The sequence below is a fragment of the Heteronotia binoei genome, chromosome 15, assembly GCF_032191835.1.
Source record: "Heteronotia binoei isolate CCM8104 ecotype False Entrance Well chromosome 15, APGP_CSIRO_Hbin_v1, whole genome shotgun sequence".
NCBI classification, from domain to species: Eukaryota; Metazoa; Chordata; class Lepidosauria; order Squamata; family Gekkonidae; genus Heteronotia; species Heteronotia binoei.
This window is the reverse complement of record NC_083237.1, coordinates 60,540,760-60,567,637: the sequence shown is the minus strand read 5'-3', so window position 1 is coordinate 60,567,637 and position 26,878 is coordinate 60,540,760. Positions and strand designations below refer to the sequence as shown.

General features: G+C 49.3%; 1 protein-coding gene across 5 annotated transcripts in view; it reads right to left on the bottom strand.

The window, feature by feature from the left end:
* The window catches only part of CACNB1 (calcium voltage-gated channel auxiliary subunit beta 1), a 105,368-nt gene that overhangs the window by 50,890 nt on the left and 27,600 nt on the right, over positions 1-26,878 (bottom strand). Inside the window, exon 1 of one of the 5 annotated variants that reach the window (XM_060256060.1) lies at positions 19,187-19,312. The exons of the other annotated variants lie outside the window; for them this stretch is intronic. Within the exon in view, the coding sequence (XP_060112043.1) occupies positions 19,187-19,297 (111 nt within the window). The 5' untranslated portion in view covers positions 19,298-19,312. Of the gene's footprint in view, positions 1-19,186; positions 19,313-26,878 lie in introns of those variants that run through there. 5 annotated transcript variants of the gene reach the window in all.

Here is a 26,878-nt window from a genome sequence, read left to right as displayed (position 1 = left end):
ACTTTTTGTGAGACATTGACCTAGGCCATCAGCCTATCTGGAAACGATGAGAAACCATGAAGAACTACGAGATCTATCTATTTCTTATATATTACATCTATCTGGGGCTTTTTTGTAGCAGAAACTCCTTTGCATATTAGGCCACACCCCTCTGATGTAGCCCATCCTCCTGGAATTTACAGAAGGCCAACAAAGAGCCCTGTAAGCTCTTGGAGGATTGGCTCCATCAGGGGTGTGTGGCCTAATATGCAAAGGAACCCCTGCTAGAATTCTATCTCTGGACCTTGTACTAAGAGCCCTGTAAGCTCTTGGAGGATTGGCTCCATCAGGGGTGTGTGGCCTAATATGCAAAGGAACCCCTGCTAGAATTCTATCTCTGGACCCTGTTCTAAGAGCCCTGTAAGCTCTTGGAGGATTGGCTACATCAGGGGTGTGTGGCCTAATATGCAAAGGAACCCCTGCTAGAATTCTATCTCTGGACCCTGTACTAAGAGCCCTGTAAGCTCTTGGAGGATTGGCTCCATCAGGGGGTGTGTGGCCTAATATGCAAAGGAGTTCCTGCTACGAAAAAACACCCTGCATCTATTTATCTTATACATTACATATCGGCAGATATAGAGCCAAAGAAGTTAATTTTATATATTGTGGTTTTAATAACTGCTTAATGTATTAATTAATAGATTAATGTATTTTCTGAGCCGGTTTGCAGGGAGGGTGGGATACAAATAGAAATAAACAAACAAACAAATAAGTGAGAAGAAGAAGAGAAGAAGATATTGGATTTATATCCCGCCCTCCACTCCGAAGAGTCTCAGAGCGGCTCACAATCTCCTTTATCTTCCTCCCCCACAACAGACACCCTGTGAGGTGGGTGGGGCTGGAGAGGGCTCTCACAGCAGCTGCCCTTTCAAGGACAACCTCTGCCAGAGCTATGGCTGACCCAAGGCCATTCCAGCAGGTGCAACTGGAGGAGTGGAGAATCAAACCCGGTTCTCCCAGATAAGAGTCCGCACTCTTAACCACTACACCAAACTGGCTCTGAGTAAGTAGGAGGGTCTCCATCGCATTTTTATGTATTTAACTTGTTTAGAGTGGGATGGTTTTAGAACTCTCCAGCAATAAATAAAGCTGCTCTGTAAACAACAACTGGGTGGCTGGATCGAAGCGGGCAGCCGTGTTGGTCCGAAGCAGTTGAACCAAGCAGGCGTCAAGTGGCACCAACAAAGTTTTATTCAGAACGTAAGCTTTCGTGTGCTAAAAGCACACTTCTTCAGACGAGGGGAATCATGTACAGTGGGCTGAAATACATACAGTTTGGCCACCCTTGGACTAGCCTCTCTAAGAGCATCTAACAGTTCTTACAGAACAATATGCAAATATAACATGGGATATTTTCTGTGCGAGCAGAGCTGTGATAGCCAGCCCTCTTCCAAAAGTTTCCCCTGCACATATTTGCTCTAGGAAACCGAGAAACGCGCATTACTTTCCCTACATTACTTTGCTGAGCAGACAGGTTAAAACGGATAAAAGGAAGTACTTCTTCACCCAAAGGGTGATTAACATGTGGAATTCACTGCCACAGGAGGTGGTGGCGGCCACAAGCATAGCCACCTTCAAGAGGGGTTTAGATAAAAATATGGAGCAGAGGTCCATCAGTGGCTATTAGCCACAGTGTGTGTGTATATATAAAATTTTTGGCCACTGTGTGACACAGCGTGTTGGACTGGATGGGCCATTGGCCTGATCCAACATGGCTTCTCTTATGTTCTTATGTGACACAGAGTGTTGGACTGGATGGGCCACTGGCCTGATCCAACATGGCTTCTCTTATGTTCTTATGTGACACAGAGTGTTGGACTGGATGGGCCACTGGCCTGATCCAACATGGCTTCTCTGATGTTCTTATGTGACACAGAGTGTTGGACTGGATGGGCCATTGGCCTGATCCAACATGGCTTCTCTTATGTTCTTATGTGACACAGAGTGTTGGACTGGATGGGCCACTGGCCTGATCCAACATGGCTTCTCTTATGTTCTTATGTGACACAGAGTGTTGGACTGGATGGGCCACTGGCCTGATCCAACATGGCTTCTCTGATGTTCTTATGTGACACAGAGTGTTGGACTGGATGGGCCATTGGCCTGATCCAACATGGCTTCTCTTATGTTCTTATGTGACACAGAGTGTTGGACTGGATGGGCCACTGGCCTGATCCAACATGGCTTCTCTTATGTTCTTATGTGACACAGTGTGTTGGACTGGATGGGCCATTGGCCTGATCCAACATGGCTTCTCTTATGTTCTTACGTGACAGAGTGTTGGACTGGATGGGCCACTGGCCTGATCCAACATGGCTTCTCTTATGTTCTTATGTTCTTACGTTCCTTTGCTCCGCCTGGATGTGTGAACTCACGTCTCTCAAGCTTACACTGAAGAAGCACTTTGATGCAATCCTTGCAAATAACTGTTGGAAAACTGAATTCATCTTGCGTGCAATGCCTGCTTCCTTTAGAGATGGGCATCACAAACACGCTCGCAGTTCCATGTTTTTTTTCCCCACGGCTCACTAATGCTCCACTCTGTGCTTAACTACAATGGCGGGAAGTGGCCAGCTAATTGCAGAATGAACTAGTAACCATCAGGACAAAACAACCCTGTACTGAGCATCAACTTCCTGGAGAGGAGGTGGCCAAGAGGTGATAGGATCACCATCTTCAAGTACTTGAACGGCTGTCGTGTAGAGGAGGGTGTGGAATTGTTTTCCGTGGCCCCAGAAGGTAGGACCAGGACCAACGGGTTGAAATGAAATCAAAAGAGTTTCCGGCTCAACATTAGGAAGAACTTCCTGACCGTTAGAGCGGTTTCTCAGTGGAACAGGCTTCCTCGGGAGGTGGTGGGCTCTCCTTCCTTAGAGATTTTTAAACAGAGCCTAGATGCCCATCTGATAGCAATGAAGATCCTGTTAATTTAGCGGGAGGTATCGGTGAGTTTAAGAGCCCCGCGGCTCAGAGTGGTAAAGCTGCAGTACTGCAGTCGGAGCCCTCTGCTCATGACCTGAGTTCGATACAGCAGAAGCTGGTTCCAGTGGCTGGGTCCAAGTTGACTCAGCCTTCCATCCTTCTGAGGTTGGTAAAATGAGGACCCAGCTTGCTGGGGGGGAAGTGTAGATGAATGGGGAAGGCAATGGCAAACCACCCCGTAAAAAGACTGCCATGAAAATGTTGTGATAGGAGCCCTCCGCGTCTGATTCGACCCTCAAATCACGCGTTTGACACCCCTGCTCTATGGCATTGTACCCCGCCGTGGTCCCTCCCCTGGCTTCACCCAGCAGAAAATTCCAGGAATTTCCTTCCCAGATCTGGCAGCCTAGGATAGGCCCTCTCCTATGGGAACGTTGTTTTAAGGGAGCACTCGCTGGAAATTAATTTTTAAAAATAATAAAATCAAACTCTGGAAAATTCACAAAATGCTACAGGCAGAGTAATGGGTGAGGAGTTGTCACTCACTGCTTGTCACGGCACAGGTAATGTCCAATAGGTACCAACAACAACACTTCCGTGGAGGTGAGTGCCCCTATTCAAACCTTCCATGACGATTATATTTAAAAGTGCACTTGACCCATTTTGACCAAGCAGGAAAATCACATTTCTAAAGCGAAACAAAGTATTTCTACATCCACTTCTGTAGCGGTGAAATATTAAGAACATAAGAACATAAGAGAAGCCATGTTAGATCAGGCCAATGGCCCATCCAGTCCAACATTCTGTGTCACACAGCGGCCAAATATATATATATACACACACACACACACACAGACACACACACTGTGGCTAATAGCCACTGATGGACCTCTGCTCCATATTTTTATCTAACCTCCTCTTGAAGGTGGCTATACTTGTGGCTGTCACCACCTCCTGTGGCAGTGAATTCCACATGTTAATCACCCTTTGGGTGAAGAAGGACTTCCTTTTATCCGTTTTAACCTTTCTGCTCAGCAATTTCATCGAATGCCCACGAGTTCTTGTATTGTGAGAAAGGGAGAAAAGTATTTCTTTCTCTACTTTCTCCATCCCATGCATTATCTTGTAAACCTCTATCATGTCACCCCGCAGTCGACATTTCTCCAAGCTAAAGAGCCCTAAGCGTTTCAACCTTTCTTCATAGGGAAAGTGTTCTAGCCCTTTAATCATTCTAGTTGCCCTTTTCTGGACTTTCTCCAATGCTATAATATCCTTTTTGATATCCTTGCAGAAAATGAGAGAACATCCCATCATAAAAGTATCTAATGAGTCTCTAGCTTTTCTCACAACCCAGTCCAGTAAACATTTACTCAGAATTAAGGATATAAGAACATAAGAGAAGCCATGTTGGATCAGGCCAATGGCCCCTCCAGTCCAACACTCTGTGTCAAAGAAGAACATAAGAGAAGTCATGTTGGATCAGGCCAGTGGCCCATCTAGTCCAACACTCTGTGTCACAGAAGAACATAAGAGAAGCCATGTTGGATCAGGCCAATGGCCCCTCCAGTCCAACACTCTGTGTCACAGAAGAACATAAGAGAAGCCCTGTTGGATCAGGCCAATGGCCCCTCCAGTCCAACACTCTGTGTCACATAAGAACATCAGAGAAGCCATGTTGGATCAGGCCAGTGGCCCATCCAGTCTAACACTCTTGTCAAACAGTGGCAAAAAAACAACAACCCAGGTGCCATCAGGAGGTCCATCAGTGGGGCCAGGCACTAGAAGCCCTTGCACTGTTGCCCCCCTCAGCACCAAGAATACAGAGCATCACTGCCCCAGTCAGAGAATTCCATCTATACCCTGTGGCTAATAGACATTGATGAACCTCTGCTCCAGTTGCTTATCCAATCCCCTCTTGAAGCTGTCTATGCATGTAGCTGCCACCATCTCCTGCGGCAGTGAATTCCATGTGTTAATCACCCTTGGCTGATCACTTCCTTTTATTCATTCTAGCCTGACTGCTCAGCAATTTCATGCAAATTCTGCGAGTTCTCGTATTGTGAGAAAGGGAGAAAAGTCCTTCTTTCTCTACCTTCTCTATCCCATGCATAATCTTGTAAACCTCGATCATGTCACCCCTCAGTTGACGTTTCTCCAAGCTAAAGAGCCTCAAGGGCTTTAACCTTTCTTCATAGGGAAAGTGTTCCAACCCTTTAATCATTCTAGTTGCCCTTTTCTGGACTTTTCCCAATGCTATAATATCCTTTTTGAGGTGCGGTGACCAGAATTGTACACTGTACTCCAAATGAGGCTGCACTGATGATTTACAGAGGCATTAAAGTAAGTTCCATGGGATTTTTTTTTTCCTGAGCAGGTACACGGAAGATTGCAACTTTCATTTAATTAAACTGGTAATCTTATCTATTGTTGCTGAATTTCAGAGTCTCCTTAAGCCGGAATGCAACAACCAGTATACGTTCGACATCCGTTCACGTCAATGTTGCACAAAGGTATAATCTTTCTTCTTAAGGAAAATTATTTCTGGATTTCCTATTAATCTATAAAGGTAAAGGTAGTCAGTCCCCCGTGCAAGCACCAGTCGTTTCCGACTCTGGGGTGACGTTGCTTTCACAACGTTTTCATGGCAGTCTTTTTACGGGGCGGTTAGCCATTGCCTTCCCCAGTCATCTACTCTTTCCCCCCAGCAAGCTGAGTACTCATTTTACCGACCTCGGAAGGATGGAAGGCTGAGTCAACCTTGAGCCGGCTACCTGAACCCAGCTTCTGCCGGGATCGAACTCAGGTCGTGAGCAGAGGTTAGGACTGCAGTACTGCAGCTTTACCGCTCTGTGCCCTGGGGCTGCTCTTATTTATCCATAACCCACCATTACTCTGACAAATCTTAGTAGCTGTTTAAAAATATGTCTTCTGGTGGATGGATCCTTAAGATGCGGTCCTCCGTTTTTCCTAGGCAGGGTTCGATTAACTGGGGAGAGAAGAAGGGGCTGAAATGTCATTGCTAATTAGCATTCCCCCTCTGAGGCTTGTCTGAAGAGCTGAAATCACTGCAAAGGCTGAATACCCCGTTGGGAGCCAGACTCCCACAGGGCACCTGTCAATTGAGAGCCACATAAAGACCATTTCTTGGAAATAAAAGGAAACTGGCTAATATCTGTTCACCGGAAGTGGCTTGCTTTGAAAGTGTGTTTCGAGCTCCGACAGATGCTACTCAGTCAATACATGGCAATTTGCCGCCAGTTTCTACAACAGCATATCCTGTTGATGTGAAATGTGCAGGGGGAAAAGGGTAAGAAGGGCATTACCAAACAGAATCCTGAGGAAATGAAGGGCAAAAGCCCAAGAAGCGCATCCTGCTTCTATCCAAATACAAACACGGCAGTGGCATGGGTGATGAGGCTGCAGGGAGCATGACATGGAGAAAAATACTTTCTGTTCCAGTGGCCCAGAGGAAAGAGAGCCCAGAGGCTGGTTATAGGGGTTGCCAATTCCCAGGTAGAGGCAGGGGATCCCCCGGTTTGGAGGCCCACCCCCTGCTTCAGGGTCATCAGAAAGCGGGGAGGGGGAGGAGGGAATGTCTGCTGGGTACTCCATTATTCTCTATGGAGGCCAATTCCCATAGGGTATCATGGAGAATTGATCTGAGGGTATCTGGGGCTCTAGGGGGGCTGTTTTTTGAGGCAGAGGCACCAAATTTTCAGCATAGCATCTGGTGCCTCTCCCCAAAAGTTTCAAAAAAGATTGGACCAGGGGGTTCAATTCTATGAGCCCCAAAAGACGCCCCATCCTTCTTTATTTCCAATGGAGGGAAGGCGTTTAAAAGGTGTGCAGCCCCTTTAATTGTGGTGGCCAGAACTTCCTTTGGAGTTGAATTATGCTTGTCCCAACCTTGCTCCTGGCTCCACCCTCAAAGTCTCCTGGCTCCACCCCCAAAGTCCTCAGATATTTTTTGAATTGGACCTGGCAACCCAAGCGGGCTATATGCCCCCCTCCAACCCCCCCCCCCCCCAAAAAAAAACACTAGGGAGAAAGGCCACTTCATGCAGCCAGGGCAGCATGAACAATAGCGGCTAAAGGTAGAATTATAGAATCATAGAGTTGGAAGGGACCTCCAGGGTCATCTAGTCCAACCCCCTGCACAATGCAGGAAACTCACATATACTGCCCCCTAAATTCACAGGATCTTAATAGCTGTCAGATGGCCATCTAGCCTCTGTTTCAAAACCTCCAAGGAAGGAGAGCCCACCACCTCCCGAGGAAGCCTGTTCCACTGAGGAACCACTCTAAACTCACAAACACCTCCCCCTAAATTCACAGGATCTTCATTGCTGTCAGATGGCCATCTAGCCTCTGTTTAAAAACCTCCAAGGAGGGAGAGCCCACCACCTCCTGAGGAGGAAGCCTGTTCCACTGAGGAATCGCTCTAACGGTCAGGAAGTTCTTCCTAATGTTGAGCCGGAAACTCTTTTGATTTAGTTTCAACCCATCGGTTCTGGTCTGACCTTCTAGGGCCACAGAAAACAATTCCACACCATCCTCCATACAGTAGCCCTTCAAGTACTTGAAGATGGTGACTAAACATGCCCAGCTAAACATGCCCAGCTCCTTCAACCTTTCCTCATAGGACTTGGTCTCCAGACCCCTCGCCATCTTTGTCGCCCTTCTCTGGACCCGTTCCAGCTTGTCTATATCCTTCTTAAAATGTGGTGCCCAAAACTGAACACAATACTCCAGGTGAGGTCTTACCAGAGCAGAGTAAAGCGATACCATTACTTCAAGTGATCTGGACACTAGACTTCTGCTGATACAGCCCAAAATTGCATTGGCCTTTTTTGTCACCGCATCACACCGTTGGCTCATGTTCAGCATATGGTCTGCTAAGACCCCTAGATCCTTTTCGCACATTCTACTGCTAGATGGAAAGGTTCAACTGCAAAGCATGGGGTCCATTCCCTTCTCAGATCTCACAAATCGGCACGCACACTTTGCATCACATACTGTTTTCGTCTGCTGCCACAACATTGTTTTGCACTTCTACCAGCACCCCCCATTGTCCAAAACCAGCAGCGGGCAGTGCTGAGCAAAACCTGCTTACCACACTCTTCCTGATCTACAACACACATTCTTGGAATTAAAATACCCACCTCATATAATAAGGAAACAGATTAACAAAGCCAGAACACTACCATGGGATAACCTGCTACAAGACAGGCCCAAACGAAACAACAGATTTATCAACGGTGGTGGTCACATAAAGCTTTCTGCTCACACTGGTTCAACATATCATTAACGACTGACACAACCTATGCTGGACAATGATACTCCCCTCTCACAGGCATTGGGAGGCAAATCTTTTCCTTAAACGCCTTCTCCCACACAAGCAATAGCTTTCCTAAGTTGGACATTGGGACCACGGCCTGCAACGAATCCTACTTAGCTTCAGGAGGGGGACTCTTCTTGGGGGGCTCTGATTATCATAAAGTTTTTTCCAAAGTGATAAAGCGGGGGGGGCAAGCTTGCTTAATGTAAGAGCCACATAGAATGATCGTCAGATGTTTGACAGCAAGAAGGAAGGAAGGAAGGAAGGAAGGAAGGAAGGAAGGAAGGAAGGAAGGAAGGAAGGAAGGAAGGAAGGAAGGAAGGGAGGGAGGGAGGGAGGGAGGGAGGGAGGGAGGGAGGGAGGAGGAGAAGAAGATGATGATATTGGATTTATATCCTGCCCTATACTCTGAATCTCAGAGTGGTCACAATCTCCGTTACCTTCTCCCCCACCCCAAACAGACACCCTGTGAGTTGGGTGAGGCTGAGAGAGCTCTTGCAGCAGTGCCCTTTCAAGGCCAATTCCTACGAGAGCTATGGCTGACCCAAGGCCATTCCAGCAGCTGCAAGTGGAGGAGTGGGGAATCAAACCCAGTTCTCCCAGATAAGAGTCCGCGCACTTAACCACTACACCGAACAGGAAGGAAGGAAAATAGATGGGGAGAGAAGCGGGAGAAAGAGGTGGAAAGAAAGCAACTTTAACTTTAAAAGCATTTTCCAAGCTGCCAGCTGGCTTGGTGAAATGGTTTAAAGTGAGAAATGTTCCGGTGCTCTTCGGGGGGGTGGGGGGGCGTGGCTCCCCCAGTAGCCAACTTTAGGGTGGCGGGTTGGGAGAAAGAGAGGGACTGCTTGTGTAAACCAGATGCCTGCCCCACAGAAATTAGCCACCTCAGCCTGATGCCCACCAGCATCTGGAATTGAAATCAGGGGAACCCCCGGCCCCGACAGGAGGTTGGGATGCCTAGCAACAAACCAAGATGTCAACACTGAGAACACAACAACCGGACCTAACAACACCAGCTATACCCTCTCAGGTTCAGTCACTCAATCATCTTCCAATGTTAGATAGGCCATCAAATGTCAGCAGTGCCCTTCCACTCTCTCCATTGGATGAACATCACTCCCTAAACGGACATAAATCCAACGTTAAAAACCACAACGCTCAAAAAAGTGAAAACAATTTCATCTTTCAAGCCATTCCATCGCTGACCTAAAACTGGCAGTCCGCAAACAAAGAAGCTTCAAGGGGAAATTGCAATGTGGGATTGCTGAACTTGAACACATTCACAAGTTCAGAGCAATGTCGCTCCCAAGGCCATTCTTATCTTGCTGAAGAGGCTAATTTCTGACTGCAAGCATTTCCCCTCTCCTCTGCTCTAACCAAGCTGATTACAATACGGATTGCCCCTTGCATCCTTTAGAAGCATCCTTTACGAGTGTTCTTTCCCAACTTTCTGATGGGGATATAAAGACTCAGAGATCTTCATTCCTACTTGTGTCTGATGAAGGGAGCTTAGACTCTTGAATACTTACAGCATGAAAATCTTATTGGTCTATCTGGGGCTACTGGACTTGCATCTAACTGTTCTACCGCAGACCAACATGGCTGTTCTCTGAAACAGCCTTCCAAGGAAATCCTGCTGCCAATAGGATGCAATGGAACTTTTGCCAGTTCATCTTAAGGGGAAGCAGCGATGGAATTCTAGGAGCTCCTTTGCATATTAGGCCACACACCCCTGATGTAGCCAATCCTCCAAGAGCTTAAAAAAGTAAAGGTAGTCCCCCCCTGTGCAAGCACCAGTTGTTTCAGACTCTGGGGTGACATCTCATCACAACGTTTTCATGGCAGACTTTTTACGGGGTGGTTTGCCATTGCCTTCCCCGGTCCTCTACACTTCCCCCCCAGCAAGCTGGGTACTCATTTGACCGACCTCGGAAGGACGGAAGGCTGATTCAACCTTGAGCCAGCTACCTGAACCCAGCTTCCACTGGGATCGAACTCAGGTCATGAGCAGAGAGCTTCGACTGCAGTACTGCATCTTTACCACTCTGTGCCACAGGGCCCTTCCAAGAACTTACAGGACTCTTATTCCAGGTCTACGGTAACCTCCAGGAGGATTGGCTACATCAGGGGCGTGTGGCCTAATATGCAAAGGAGCTCCTGCTAGAATTCCATCCCTGAGGGAAAGTGATTCCAAATAGTGGTTGCTTTTACAAATTAGAGCTCAGAGAGAGAAAGAGAGAGAGAGAGGCTGTTTGTGTTAACCAGATGCCTGCCCAACAGAAATTAGTGTGGTCCAGTCAGTGTTCCCTCTAAGCTGAGTTTGTGTGAGCTAGCTCACAGTCTTTTAGCCTCTGGCTCATTCATTTTTGTCTTAGCTCAGGGAAAATGGCCCCAGAGCAAGCTAATTTGCGCAGCAGCTCACAGCTTTTAATGTGAGACTCCACAGCGTAGAGGGAGTATTGGTGCGGACACCTCAGTCTGATGCCCACCAGCGTCTGGGATTGAGTAGGGTTTAGAGCAGCTTCATCTGCGATAAGGAACACAAAACCCCACGATAAGGAACACAAAACCCCGCTTCATCTGCGATAAGGAACACAAAACCCCTGCAATCTGGAGGAGGTGACGCCAAGACAAAAACCTGGGCCAAAATCACCAGCAGTAAATGCCAACTATGCAACAATATAGTTGGGAGTTAAAAAGCAAACTTCTGGTGCAGAGCAAAAGAGGTGAGAGAAGGTGGGGTGGGGATCACAAAGAGCTGATCACCCCCCCCCCCCACTTGCATCCCTGCAAAATCTTCTATCCCTTTTCTTCCCCAGCAAGAATACTGTAAGAATAAAAAGGTAAAGGTAGTCCCCTGTGCAAGCACCAGCCGTTTCCGACTCTGGGGTGAGGTCGCATCATGACGTTTTCGTGGCAGACTTTTTAATAGGGTGGTTTGTCATTGCCTTCCCCAGTCATCTACACTTTCCCCACAGCAAGCTGGGCACTCATTTGACCGACCTCGGAAGGACGGAAGGCTGAGTCAACCTTGAGCTGGCTACCTGAACCCAGCTTCCGCCGGGATCAAACTCAGATCGTGAGCAGAGAGCTTCAACCGCAATACTGTAAGAATACCGATGCACATTTGTTTAGAGCTGTCATGTCCCTTCACAAATGTTTCTATAGGAGGTGAGCATTCTTGAGAAAAAGGACAGAAAGGAGGATCAGATTGGTGGAAGTGGGGAAGACATCTGGGGGGGCTGCGTACAAAGAATCAGAAAAAGGGTGATGGTTTAGGAGGGTGGGGGGCAGTGTTCCCTCCAAGCTGAGTTAGTGTGAGCTAGCTCACAGATTTTTAGCCTCCAGCTCACACCTTTTTGTCTTCGCTCAGGAAGGGTGATCCCAGAGCACACTGATTTTGGCAGTAGCTCGCCACTTTTAATGCCACTAGCTCACAAAGTAGAATTTTTGCTCACGAGACTCTGCAGCTTAGAGGGAACATTGGTGGTGGGGGGGCTTTCCCATGAGGAGCCAGTCACGGGCAGACCCCACCCCGGTGACGCCAGGGGAGAAACTGAAGCAGGCAGGAAACGGTACTTACCCCCTCGGAATCATCATCCAGCTCATACAGGTACATCCCAGCCCACACCTGTGACCAGGGGGGGGCAAGGAACAGCTCAGAGGAAGCGCCAGTGGGGAGGGGAAGCCAGGGCTCAATCTCTCAGAAGCAGCCCCCAAATGCTTGAGAGCCAAGGACGGGCAATCCTGCAGGAGAAGTTGTCCTGCCCCGCTGGTGGAGAGAGGGAGGCAGGGGAACCCAAGGGAGAGGCCTGTTGCTAATACGGCTTTTTTCAGACTTCTGGGCATCGGATCCACAGACCGGAGTTGGAAACAGCTCAGAGACGCTGACGTGCCGGAGAGATGCAATTGGCTTATTCACTTATGTGTCATTTATTAGCCAAACCCGGCGTGTGGCCCAGTTGGATGCGTGTGTGCGTGGGAGGCTCTCAGTGGTTCAGAAGTTGCTTTGGAGGGATGGGGCGCTAGAGGGGCTTGAATGTGGGGGGACAGGGCAGTCCTTTGCATGTCAAGGGACAAAGAATCTTTGGCATGTACGGAAATATTTTGAAGAAGAAGAATTGCAGATCTATACCCCGCCCTTCTCTCTAAATCAGAGACTCAGAGCGGCTTACAATCTCCTTTATCTTCTCCCCCCACAACAGACACCCTGTGAGGTGGGTGGGGCTGGAGAGGGCTCTCCCAGCAGCTGCCCTTACAAGGACAACCTCTGCCAGAGCTATGGCTGACCCAAGGCCATTCCAGCAGGTGCAAGTGGAAGAGTGGGGAATCAAACCTGGTTCTCCCGGATAAGAGAGCTCTGGCTGACCCAAGGCCATTCCAGCAGGTGCAAGTGGAGGAGTGGGGAATCAAACCTGGTTCTCCCGGATAAGAGAGCTCTAGCTGACCCAAGGCCATTCCAGCAGGTGCAAGTGGAGGAGTGGGGAATCAAACCTGGTTCTCCCGGATAAGAGAGCTCTGGCTGACCCAAGGCCATTCCAGCAGCTGCAAGTGGAGGAGTGGGGAATCAAACCTGGTTCTCCCGGATAAGAGAGCTCTAGCTGACCCAAGGCCATTCCAGCAGGTGCAAGTGGAGGAGTGAGGAATCAAACCTGGTTCTCCCGGATAAGAGAGCTCTGGCTGACCCAAGCCCATTCCAGCAGGTGCAAGTGGAAGAGTGGGGAATCAAACCTGGTTCTCCCGGATAAGAGAGCTCTGGCTGACCCAAGGCCATTCCAGCAGCTGCAAGTGGAGGAGTGGGGAATCAAACCTGGTTCTCCCGGATAAGAGAGCTCTGGCTGACCCAAGGCCATTCCAGCAGGGGCAAGTGGAGGAGTGGGGAATCAAACCTGGTTCTCCCGGATAAGAGAGCTCTGGCTGACCCAAGGCCATTCCAGCAGGTGCAAGTGGAGGAGTGGGGAATCAAACCCGGTTCTCCCAGATAAGAGTCCGCATACTTAACCACTACACCAAACTGGCTCTCAAGAAGTCAAGGGCTTGCTGTTCCACAGCCAAAAAGGGGAACCGTGTGTGCGCGCGCACGCATCTCACACAGCCCTGACCTGGAAAAACTAGGCAAGCCCAATCTCACTAGTTCTCAGAAGCTAAGAAGGGCCAACCCAACCAAGTACTTGGATGGGAGACCTCCTTGGAATACCAGGAGTTGGGAGGCAGAGGCAGGTTTTATTCAGCCACTGCTCTGAACATCCTCCATACCCCCCAGTAGGGGCCAGTCCCCAGGAGTTGCCGTGACATCCAGGTGCACACACACACACAAATACAACCACACCCCACAAAAAAAAAAGCTGCATCTCACGCAACTCTGAGAACCACTGCCTTCCATTTTCGAAAACCACTTTTCAGCTCTCACATTTCCAACAGTGAAAAGGAGCACAGCGATGTAAAGGCAGCGGGGAGGCTCCTTGCACCTGAAGAAAATAGCACTGCTAGCAGAACACATTTTTGCGATCCAGCTAGGGCTGCCAACCTCCAGGTGGCACCTGGATATCTCCAAGCAACCAAAATCAGTTCCCCTGGAGGAAATGGCTGCTTTGGAGGGTGGAGTCTATGGTGTTATACCCTCCCCAAGACCCGTCTGAGACTGCACCCTCCCAGGCTCCATCCCCAAAATCTCCAGGTACTTCCAAACCTAGAGCTGGCCCAGATCCCAAACCTAGATCCAGCCCAGAGCGTATGAAAAGCTAAAAGGATCTGGGTAGACACTAGGGTTGCCAATCCCCAGGTGGGGGCAGGGGATCCCCCGGTTTGGAGGCCCTCCCCCCGCTTCAGAGTCGTCAGAAAGCGGGGGTGGGGAGAGGGAAATGTCTGCTGGGAACTCTGTTATTCCCTATGGAGATTTATTCCCATAGAAAATCATGGAGAATTGATCTGCGTGTATCTGGGGCTCTGGGGGGGGCTATTTTGGGGGGCAGAGGCACCAAATTTTCAGTATAGCATCTAGTGCCTCTCCCCAAAATACCCACCAAATTTCAAAAGGATTGGACCAGGGGGTCCAATTCTATGAGCCCCCAAAGAAGGTGCCCCTATCCTTCATTATTTCCTATGGAAGGAAGGAATTGAAAAGGTGTGCGGTCCCTTTAAATGTGAGGGCCAGAACGCCCTTTGGAGTTCGATGATGCTTGTCACAGCCTTGATCTTGGCTCCACCCCTAATGTCTCCTGGCTCCACCCCCAAAGTCCCCAGGTATTTCTTGAATTGGACTTGGCAACCCTAGTGGACACGGTTTAAATATTCCCCACCCACAATACCAGGAACTAACCGCTCTGCTTCCAGACGTAACAGAAAGCGCACACTGGGATACTAGTTTGTACAAACGGTGCACACAAATAAACAGGTCAAAGCTTTTGTGGCTGAAGCACCAAGCAGTTTTCTCCCTGGGCAACCTTGCAAGCAAGAGCACAGCATCAAAACGGTTCCTTTACATTTTGGATGTTAGTAACTGCCCACTAAGCACGCTGGTGCCTTTACTTACATTTTATCCATTTCTTTCCTGCCCTAATCCAAGGGCTGTTCCTCCAGCACTGTGACTTCCCTGAAACCAGCCTGTGTGATTTATCACTAAGCAGGAATTTGAATGTGAGCATCTTTCCTCTAGACCAGGGGTATCAAACGTTTGGTGGGGGGCCAAATCAGGCCCCCAAGCAACTGGCTGTCATTTGCTAGCTTCTCCCTCTCTCTTGCTTCCTTCTGCATCTCAGCTTGCTTTGCAAGGCTTGCTCAATGGCACAGGAGCTATAGAGCAAAGCCTCTATTTTCTCCATTGGCTGAGGCTCCTCCCTTGGGAAGGAAGGGGGGGGGGTAGGCAGAGCTTGTTTTTCAGGCTCTCTCAATTCCACAGCAGAGCTACTGAGCCAAGCCTCTCTTCCCTTTTATTGGCTGAGGCTTCCCACATCCCCTGGGGAAGCAAGGAAAGAGCCAGAGCCTCCTTTGCCCAGCTCCCTGGATCCCATGGGAGAAATACAAAGAAAGTACCTTTAAGACTAGCGAGTGCTAACATTTTAAGTTTTTAAATATATATGTGTTTGTCTGTGTCCTTTATAAAGTTTCTCTCTCTGTTACCTAATCCTAAATAGGTACACACGGGCCCGACACGGCCCGGCCCAACAAGGTCTCATATATGTTAGATTCGGCCTCATAACAAATGAGTCTGACACCCCTGCTCTAGACACTTCATGCTGCCTTACGCTGAACCAGACCGCTCGTCCATCAGGGTCAGCCCTGTCTGCTCAGACTGGCATTGACTCTCTGGGGTCTCAGGTAGAGAAAAGTCTTTCACACCACCGGCTGCCTGGTCCTTTACACAGGAGACGCTGGGGATGGAACTCAGGACCTTCTGCATGCTGAACAGATGCCCTTCCACTGAGCCATAACTCCTCTAAGATAATATTCTCTCCTCCAACCCACAAGAGCTCACATTCCCTCCGGTTCTCCTTTATCCAGGGTGATGGGATCCTAAATCACCTCCCTGCAGTCTTTCCACTCTTCTAAGCCCCTCATAAGGAGCCCCGTGGCGCAGAGTGGTAAAGCTGCAGTACTGCAGTCCAAGCTCTCTGCTCACAACCTGAGTTCGATCCCAGCAGAAGCTGGGTTCAGGTAGCCAGCTCAAGGTTGACTCAGCCTTCCATCCTTCCGAGGTCGGTAAAATGAGTACCCAGCTTGCTGGGGGGAAAGTGTAGCTGACTGGGGAAGGCAATGGCAAACCACCCTGTAAAAAGTCTGCCATGAAAACGTCGCGATGTGACATCACCCCAGAGTCAGAAACGACTGGTGCTTGCACAGGGGACTACCTTTACCTTTTACCTTAAGCTCCTCATCTGTCTTACCCCTTCCAAAATCCTGAAGTTCACTAAAAGAACATAAATGGAGTTTGACAATCTGCATAATTTATTCCAAGTAAAGAATTTCTGAATCCTGGAAGGGTGAGGCTTTTTTAATTTAAAGTCCTGGGTCGTTTTCGCACTCACCTTAATCAGCAGCGACGACCCTCTTCACTGCGCAGGATCTGCGCGGATTTCGCACTAATTGCCGCGGAGCGCCCAGAAGAGCCGGAAAGCCCCGGCGCTTTTGCAGCGCAAACGGAAACTGGTTTTTGGCGGTTTCCGTTTGCGCCGCAAAAGCGCCGGGGCTTTCCGGCTCTTCTGGGCGCTCCGCGGCAATTAGTGCGAAATCCGCACAGATCCTGCGCGGTGAAGAGGGTCGTCGCTGCTGATTAAGGTGAGTGCGAAAACTTTCCTGGATTGTTTCTGCACAAGCGATGAAAATGCCTTTTGAATTTATTTCATGGTATCTGAGCCACAACTGAATGATTTTTACACACCAAGAACTTCAGAGGTAGATTTTATCCTTGTAAGGTAGATTGTTTTCATAACAGGCGGATAAAAAGAATTGCTGATTTGAATCTCAGGTGTGAGGACTGCCAAAGCACCATCTGCTCAGCACCTCTGCCAATGAGAGGGAAAACATGGATCTCCCCTCCCCCCCCCCCCGTTTAATAAGCTTTATTATCAAATCCAAGCAATACGAAAATGGATTAAAGCAAATTATACTAATAAAGAAACATATCGGCAGTACAGTATTATACTTCAAAGCGTTGACTTCAAAAGGAAGAATAACTGAAATAACTGGGGAGGGACGGCGGCTCAGTGGTAGAGCATCTGCTTGGTAAGCAGAAGGTCCCAGGTTCAATCCCTGGCATCTCCAAAAAGGGTCCAGGCAAGTAGGCGTGAAAAACCTCAGCTTGAGACCCTGGAGAGCCGCTGCCAGTCTGAGAAGACAATACTGACTTTGATGGACCAAGAGTCTGATTCAGTAGAAGGCAGCTTCATATGTTCATATGTACTTACGGTCACACTCTAAAGACAATAGGTTCATGTAGGTCAAAACCGAAGTTCCAAAATACAGCAGATGTTCATATGGTCTGTTTTTAGGAAGAACCTTTTCAGTGCTAAGATAATTAACGATAGGAAACCAAGTAGCTGTTCACCTAGATTCCCGTGCTTCTGAGAGCAAATCGGAAACATTAAAAGAAATTTTATGCTTTACAAAGTTTTCCCAGAGTTTGTTTTGCCAATCTGCAATTTTAGGAGGTGATTTATCCGACCAGCATGTTGCTATGGAGGTACGGGCAGCTGAAATAAGAATGTGGACAGTTTCTGTCTTCTGTTTGTTATGAGTGGGATCAGTCCATTTCCCTACAAGAAATATTTCGGGAAGCAAATAGATACAATTTCCGCGATTTCCTGAGAAATTTGGAGCCAGAATTGCCTAATAGAACAGCAAGACCACCACAGATCTTCTGTACAGGGGGTTGGATCTGATTCCCTGGCTGGTGAAAAAGGTACCCACCAAAAAGTCTATGCTGGAGATTGTGGGACTCAGTCAAAAGTGATGTGAATTGGAGCTGTAGTAAGGAAAGGAACTTGGTAAGATTTGAGCGCGAAAGCTGAACCTAAAGAGCCCATCAAGGATACGGTTGCCAGCTTTGGGTTAGCAAACACCTGGAGATTTTGGAGGTGGAGCCTGGGGAGGGTGGGTTTGGGGACGGGAGGGACCCCAGTGTGGTATAATGCCAATAGTTAGGATAGCCAATCCCCCAGTGGGGGCAGGGGATCCCCTGGTTTGGAGGCCCTCCCCCCGCTTCAGGGTCATCAGAAAGCGGGGAGAGGGGAGGGAAATGTCTGCTGGGCACTCCATTATTCCCTATGGAGACCGATTCCCATAGGGTATAATAGAGAATTGATCTACGGGTTTCTGGGGCTCTGGGGGGGGGGCTGTTTTTTGAGGTAGAGGCACCAGGTTTTCAGCATAGCATCCGATGCCTCTCCCCAAAATACGCTCCAAGTTTCAAAAAGATTGGACCAGGGGGTCCAATTCTGTGAGCCCCAAAAGAAGGAGCCCCTATCCTTCATTATTTCCAATGGAGGGAAGGCATTTAGAAGGTCCCTTTAAATGTGATGGTCATAACTCCCTTTGAAGTTCAATTCTACTTGTCACAACCTTGCTCCTGGTTCCACCCCAATGTCTCCAGGCTCCACCCCAAAGTCTCCTAACTCCACCCCCAAAGTCTACAGATATTTCTTGAATTGGACTTGGCAACCCTAAATAGAGTCCACACTTTGAAGCAGCCATTTTCTCCAGGAAAATTTATCTCTGCCACCTGGGGATCAGTTGTAACACAAGGAGATCTCCAGGGTTCACCAGGAGGCTGGCAACCCTAAGTTCAAGTACAACACAAAATCACTAGCGCATAACATGCAACTGAAGAAAGGGAAGGAGGGAAGTACGCCCTTTTAGCACTTCTAAATACAAAAAAAGCCCCCCCAAAGGTGTATGGGGGGGGAGAGATACATATCCTTCAACACAGCACCTAATTATGGGTGATACTATGGCAAGAGTACCAAGTAATCGGTACGCGGAACTCTCTTTCGCTAAAGAAACCCGGGAACACAAATTTAAGACAATGCATTTCCCCGTCACCCGGAAATCTCCCATTTTTATGTCACTACGAAATCAAAATTCAAAGCAACCCGAGGTTAGTCACCTGCAAATGAAACCGGTAATCTAATATTCCAAACTAAACTAAGAACGTCAGAAAGCAGTACGCATCAGGTAGGAAAACGACCGTACCTACTCCAGCAATACTTTCGAATGGTAAGAAGAGATTGACAAGGGATGGAATACTCTATGGACAAGCAGGTACGAACACTGAGAGCAGGTATGGGGACTCAGAAGTTGCTGGTGTATGGGGGCCAAGCCAGGGACAGAAAGGGGGGAGTCTCTCCCTATGGGGGGGGCCTTCCACAGCTGAGAGGGACAAGTGCTCACCAAAACGGGCCTGGAGCCTTTTCCGCTGGGCGTCTCCATGCTGGCCGGGCCTGGCGTTGTGTGGGCAGAGGTAGCTGTGCCCGAAGGCTGTGGGGCTCCGGTTACAAGCATACTGCTACATTTGCAAACTGCTGGGGTATATTTAGCCCAGGGACTGGACATCCCAGAAGTGGGGGCAGAGGGGAAGGGGGGTGAGGCTGAGCCAAGAGTCATTCCGGTTGACTCCTGACTAGGAACTAGAGCTCTGGATTGGGGGGGGGGGGGGAACAGGCCCGTAGTCAGGATTTTTCATTTGGGGGCCCCACAGCCAGGATTTTCATTTGCTGATGTAACTAACACCAATTTGAGCAGACTTCGGAGGACGGTGGAAGACAAGACAGCCTGGCGTGACTTTGTCCATGGGGTCGCAAAGAGTCACTCGACTGTGCGACTGAACAACAACAAAAAATTTTTTGTTTAAATATATTATACCTAAAATAACGAATAAATAATTCAGACAAGTCATTTATCACTCAAAAGATGTTTGAAGTTTATTTTAAAAATGCTAACCATTACCTATGCAATGAATACTATTAATGTTTCTGGTGTATCACTAAGACACTAAGCATTACAGATATAATGAAGGCAAGTAAAAACGTTTTGTCTGTATTATGTTCCTCCAGTTGGCTGGCAACAAACACTGTAGGTCCCCTCCCTTTTTCACACTGACTGGAGATTGAGCTTCTGGCCTTCAAAGTTTATAGATAAGGATTGTAAGGATTGCTGGTTATCACCTTGAAAGCCCTATATGGCCAAGGACCTGTCTACCTTAGAGACCGTCTCTCCCCAGACGTTCCCCAGGCCAGAGGGTACTTAGATCCGGAATGCAAAATCTATTATCGATCCCTGGCCGAGGGAGGCTAGATTGAAATCCACCGGAGAAAGAGCCATCTCAATCACTGCCCCTTATTGGTGGAACCAACTGTCGGAGGAGGTTAGATCCTTGCGGGACCACGCCCAGTTCTGCAAGGCCTGTAAGACTACACTTTTCCGGCTTGCCTTCAATTGATCCTAAAATGCCGATATAGTAATAGGAAGAGTATCCAATAAGTATTGAACACCACGGGAACTGAAAGGATATTATGATATTAGCACCATATGTTTTAAATTGTTCTAGATTGTTTTAATTAATGGCTGAACTGTTGAAATTGTTTAATGTAATTGTTGGCTGAATTGTTATTGTGATTTTTTTGGTTGTGAGCTGCCCTGAGCCTGCCTTGGCGGGGGGGGGGGGGGAGGGGAGCAGGATATGAATCTAATAAACTTAAACTTTAGCATCTGTTTATTGCACCATAGACATAGACAAAGCAGCACCAAACACATGCAAAACGTCTCTTGCAAAGTGCTGGGGACTGAAAGGGTGGGGGAGGGGCATAATGGTTCCAAAGAGATTTGATTGGTAGGGCCAGTAACCCTCAGGCCCACCCCCTTGCTATGGGCCTGGGGGGGAGTAGGAAGCAGAAAAAGCAGCATCTCCTGGGGAGCCAAGCAAGTGAAGCGGAACCCCCCCACCCTCTTGTTGTGGAATGCTAGGAATCAGGACAGTTAACGATTGCGCAGCTTGCTGTTTTAAGTCCAGCTTTCGCATCATAGCTGTTCTCCCCTACCTAACTGGAAAGGGGGGAATTGCCCAACATACCATCAATCATAGAATCATAGAGTTGGGAGGGACCTCCAGGGTCATCTAGTCCAACCCCCTGCACAATGCAGGAAACTCACAAACCGCTCCCCCTAAATTCACAGGAGCCTCCTTGCTGTCAGATGGCCATCTAGCCACTGTTGAAAAACCTCCAAGGAAGGAGAGCCCACCACCTTCCAAGGAGGAAGCCCGTTCCACTGAGGAACCGTTCTAACCCTCAGGAAGTTCTTCCTAATGTTGAGCCGGAAACTCTTCTGATTTAATTTCAGCCCGTTGGTTCTGATCCTACCTTCTGGGGCCACAGAAAACAGTTCCACACCATCCTCTAGATGACAGCCCTTCAAGTGCTTGAAGATGGTGATCCTATCACCTCTCAGCCACCTCCTTTTTAATGTTTTGATGCTAACTCGATGTTTTATTACTGTACTGTTTGCTTTTGAGTTGTTAGCCGCCCTGAGCCTGCTTCGGCGGGGGAGGGCGGGATATAAATAAAATTTATCTATCTATCTATCTCCTCTCCAGGCTAAACATGCCCAGCTCCTTCAACCTTTCCTCATGGGACGTGGTCTCCAGACCCCTCACCATCCTCTATATCAGGGGTCCCCAACTCCTGGTTCATGGACCAGTACCTTCTGGGTACCACCCCCTGCCCTCATGGCATCTCCTCCTCCCTCTGTTCTTCACAATTTTAAGGCCTGCGTTCCCAGGATCTTTAAAGGCCAACCCCCCTCCCACCGTCAATCAGCTGATCGGCAGGAAAAACTGCACCGAAGGCTGGGCTCCTATGCCCCTCTGGTGTGCTCACGATCAGCTCCTTCAACCTTTCCTCATGGGACTTGGTCTCCAGACCCCTCACCATCCTCTATATCAGCACACCCCTCTGGTGTGCTCACGATCAGCTCCTTCAACCTTTCCTCATGGGACTTGGTCTCCAGACCCCTCACCATCCTCTATATCAGGGGTCCCCAACTCCTGGTTCATGGACCAGTACCTTCTGGGTACCACCCCCTGCCCTCATGGCATCTCCTCCTGCCTCTGTTCTTCACAATTTTAAGGCCTGCGTTCCCAGGATCTTTAAAGGCCAACCCCCCTCCCACCGTCAATCAGCTGATCGGCAGGAAAAACTGCACCGAAGGCTGGGCTCCTATGCCCCTCTGGTGTGCTCACGATCAGCTCCTTCAACCTTTCCTCATGGGACTTGGTCTCCAGACCCCTCACCATCCTCTATATCAGGGGTCCCCAACTCCTGGTTCATGGACCAGTACCTTCTGGGTACCACCCCCTGCCCTCATGGCATCTCCTCCTGCCTCTGTTCTTCACAATTTTAAGGCCTGCGTTCCCAGGATCTTTAAAGGCCAACCCCCCTCCCACCGTCAATCAGCTGATCGGCAGGAAAAACTGCACCGAAGGCTGGGCTCCTATGCCCCTCTGGTGTGCTCACGATCAGCTCCTTCAACCTTTCCTCATGGGACTTGGTCTCCAGACCCCTCACCATCCTCTATATCAGCACACCCCTCTGGTGTGCTCACGATCAGCTCCTTCAACCTTTCCTCATGGGACTTGGTCTCCAGACCCCTCACCATCCTCTATATCAGGGGTCCCCAACTCCTGGTTCATGGACCAGTACCTTCTGGGTACCACCCCCTGCCCTCATGGCATCTCCTCCTCCCTCTGTTCTTCACAATTTTAAGGCCTGCGTTCCCAGGATCTTTAAACGCCAACCCCCCTCCCGCCGTCAATCAGCTGATCGGCAGGAAAAACTGCACCGAAGGCTGGGCTCCTATGCCCCTCTGGTGTGCTCACGATCAGCGCTGGGGGCAGCAGTGGCGAGCGACCCACTGAAAAAGCAGCGCCGCTCCTGCCTCCTCCAAAGTTCTTTGAACGCAGCGCTTCACCACCCCTTCCGGGTCTTAAAATTGTGAAGACCGGAAGGAGGAGGAGGCTGGGAAGGCAAACAAGGATTTGCCTAGGGGTGGGGGTGAGGCCAAATTCGGTGCCCCCGCCCTGCCAGCCCTGGGGCCACGGTGGGCTGGCCATGGGGTCTCTGAGTGAGGCAGAGACCTTCACCTACTCCATGGGGGCACAGGGATGGGATGGGGGCGGCCTGGGCCAGCAAAAACCCTAGCACCCCCACCCCACCAGTCCATGGAAAAATTGTCTTCCACAAAACTAGTCCCTGGTGCCAAAAAGGTTGGAGGCCATTGCTCTATATGACAGCCCTTCAAAGATTTGAAGATGGTGATCATTGTAGGACCATAATATTTCAAGGACGAGGTTTCAAGGGTCACTCTCTGTCTCTGTATACAGACTGGCCAGCAGCACTTCCCTGGGAAACTCAAGTTCATCTAAGTCCCTAAGTAGAAGGGAAGAAGAGGAGACTGGATTTATACCCCGCCCATCACTACGTGAAGGAGTCTCAGAGCGGCTTACAGTTTCCTTCCCTTCCCCTCTCCACAACAGATACCCTGTGAGGTAGGTGGAGCTGAGAGAACTCTTGACAGAAACAGCTCTTTGAGCAAAACAGCCTCTGAGAGAGTTATGACTGACCCAAGGTCACTCCAGCAGGTCCATGTGGAGGAGTGGGGAATCAAACCCAGTTCTCCCAGATAAGAGAGCCAGTTTGGTGTAGTGGTGAAGTGCATGGACTCTTATCTGAGAGAACCAGGTTTGATTCCCCAGTCCTCCACTTGCAGCTGTTGGAATGGCCTTGGGTCAGCCAGAGCTCTGTTATCCGGGAGAACCGGGTTTGATTCCCCACTCCTCCACTTGCAGCTGCTGGAATGGCCTTGGGTCAGCCAGAGCTCTGTTATCTGGGAGAACTGGGTTTGATTCCCCACTCCTCCACTTGCAGCTGCTGGAATGGCCTTGGGTCAGCCAGAGCTCTGTTATCCGGGAGAACCGGGTTTGATTCCCCACTGCTCCACTTGCAGCTGCTGGAATGGCCTTGGGTTAGCCATAGCTCTGTTATCTGGGAGAACCGGGTTTGATTCCCCACTCCTCCACTTGCACCTGCTGGCATGGCCTTGGGTCAGCCAGAGCTCTCTTATCTGGGAGAACCGGGTTTGATTCCCCACTCCTCCACTTGCACCTGCTGGAATGGCCTTGGGTCAGCCATAGCTCTGGCAGAGGTTGTCCTTGAAAGGGCAGCTGCTGGGAGAGCCCTCTCCAGCCCCACCCACCTCAGAGGGTGTCTGTTGTGGGGGAGGAAGGTAAAGGAGATTGTAAGTCGCTCTGAGTCTCTGATTCAGGGAGAAGGGTGGGGTATAAATCTGCAATTATTCTTCTTCTTTTTAAAATCCTGGCTACAGGACTGCTACTTTGAAGGGTGCATTCTATGGCATTGGACCTTGCTGAGGTTCCTCCCCTCCCCAAACTTTGCTTGTCACCAGGTTGTCCCACAAAACCTCCAGGTATTTCCCCATCCAGAGCTGGCCAAGCTACAAGAAGAAGAAGAAGATGAAGATATTGGATTTATATCCCGCCCTCCACTCCGAAGAGTCTCAGAGAGGCTCCCAATCTCCTTTCCCTTCCTCCCCCACAACAGACACCCTGTGAGGTAGATGGAGATATTGGATTTATATCCCGCCCTCCACTCCGAAGAGTCTCAGAGCGGCTCACAAGCTGCTTTACCTTCCTTCCCCACAACAGACACCCTGTGAGGTGGGTGGGGCTGGAGAGGGCTCTCACAGCAGCTGCCCTTTCAAGGACAACCTCTGCCAGAGCTATGGCTGACCCAAGGCCATGCTAGCAGGTGCGAGTGGAGGAGTGGGGAATCAAACCTGGTTCTCCCAGATAAGAGTCCACACACTTAACCACTACACCAAACTGGTACCAAGTCACAGCACCTCGGACAAATACACTAGATTGGCTCGCTCAAGGCCATCCAAAGAATTTCACAGCCGCTCAAGGATCTTCAGCCGAGCCTCCACCCCCAACACCTGACATCCCACTGGCTCTCCTGGCCTGCACACTCAGTGCCTCAAAAGACCCCAGGCCCAGCTCGGTATACAACAGAGGTGGCCAAACTGTGGCTCAGGAGCCACATGTGGCTCAAGCCCCCATCAGTCAGCTTGAAGAAGGCATTTGTTTCTTTAAATCACTTCTCCAAACCAAGCCAGTCAACGGCTTGGAGAATGCATTGAAAGTTAAAGTTGCTTTCTTTCCACCTCTCCATTCCTTCTCCAACCCATCTCTTTATTTTCCTTCCTTCCTTCCTGTCTTGCGGCTTTCAAACATCGGATGTTTATTCTACGTGGCTCTTACATTAAGCAAGTTTGGCCACCCCTGGCGTACAAGGAAGACAAGGAGAGAAGAGGAGATTAAGTCATGTTTCGGGTTGTGGGTCACCACACTAGGATCAAAAACTCCTTCACTTACAATGAAACAAACACCGCGTTTCCCCGAAAATAAGACCCTGTCTTATATCTATTTTTTCTCAAGAAGACACACTAGGGCTTATTAGAAGAAGAAGAAGAGGAAGAAGAAGATATTGGATTTATATCCCGCCCTCCACTCTGAAGAGTCTCAGAGCGGCTCACAATCTCCTTTCCCTTCCTCCCCCACAACAGACACCCTGTGAGGTAGATGAAGATATTGGATTTATATCCCGCCCTCCACTCCGAAGAGTCTCAGAGCAGCTCACAATCTCCTTTACCTTCCTCCCCCACAACAGACACCCTGTGAGGTGGGTGGGGCTGGAGAGGGCTCTCACAGCAGCTGCCCTTTCAAGGACAACCTCTGCCAGAGCTATGGCTGACCCAAGGCCATGCTAGCAGGTGCATGTGCAGGAGTGGGGAATCAAACCCGGTTCTCCCAGACAAGAGTCCGCACACTTAACCACTACACCAAACTGGCTCTCAGGGGATGTCTTATTTTTATTAAGTGCAGATAAAAGGTATTTCAGTCTTCCTTACCGCTCCGCGCCGAAATGCATGGTGTGGCTGTGCAGATACGCTGCATAGCCACGCCCGTCGCTAGGTCTTATTATCGGGGTAGGGCTTATATTTAACAAATGCATAGAAATCCTGCTAGGGCTTATTTTTTGGGTAGGTCTTATTTTTGGGGAAACGCGGTAGCAGCAGCACCATCCACCCACTAGGGTTGTCACACACACCCCTGGCCGCTGACAGTGGTTGGGGAGATAGGGTTACTAGCTCCAGGTTGAAAAATTCCTGGATATTTGAGGATGGAGCCTTGGGAGGTCAGGGACTTCACTGAGGTACGATGCCGCAGAGTCCACTGTCCAAAGCATCCCTTTTCTCCAGGGAAACCGATCTCTGTAGTCTGAAGATGGACTGTACCTCCAGGGATTTCCCAGGTCCCGCCTGGACGATGGCATCCCTACCGCCCGCAGAAAGATTCCACCCTCCCCCCCAATTGCTGTTTAATTTCCAGCCTGATTTAGAGTTCTGGAGAACTCTGAAGTTCGCACACTGTCACAAATTTCGCACTGGACCTTTAATCCTGGTTTAGCCCTGTCCCCAAACTGACATTCTACACTAGAATAATAGAATCAGATAAACCAACTCCACGACTTTATGATTCTATGATTTTAGTGTAGAACGTCAGCTTAGGGACAGGGCTAAACCAGGATCAGAGGTCTAGTGCGAAATTGGTCTGTGTTATATTTTAGTTGGTCTTCAGCAAAGTTATCGTCCGGCTCTTGGTTTTGAATTCTGCTATGGACAAATGTGGCTGCCCCAAGGCGCAGAGTGGTAGTTGGAGTACTGCAGTCCAAGCTCTCTGCTCACGACCTGTGTTTGATCTAGGGTTGCCAATCGCCAGGTGGGGGCAGGGGATCCCCCGGTTTGGAGACCCTCCCCCCGCTTCAGGGTCATCAGAAAGCGGGGGGAGGGGAAGGAAATGTCTGCTGGGAACTCTATTATTCCTTATGGAGATTTATTCCCATAGAAAATCATGGAGAATTGATCTGCGGGTATCTGGGGCTCTGGGGAAGCTGTTTTTTGGGGTAGAGGCACCAAATTTTCCGTATAGCATCTAGTGCCTCTCCCCAA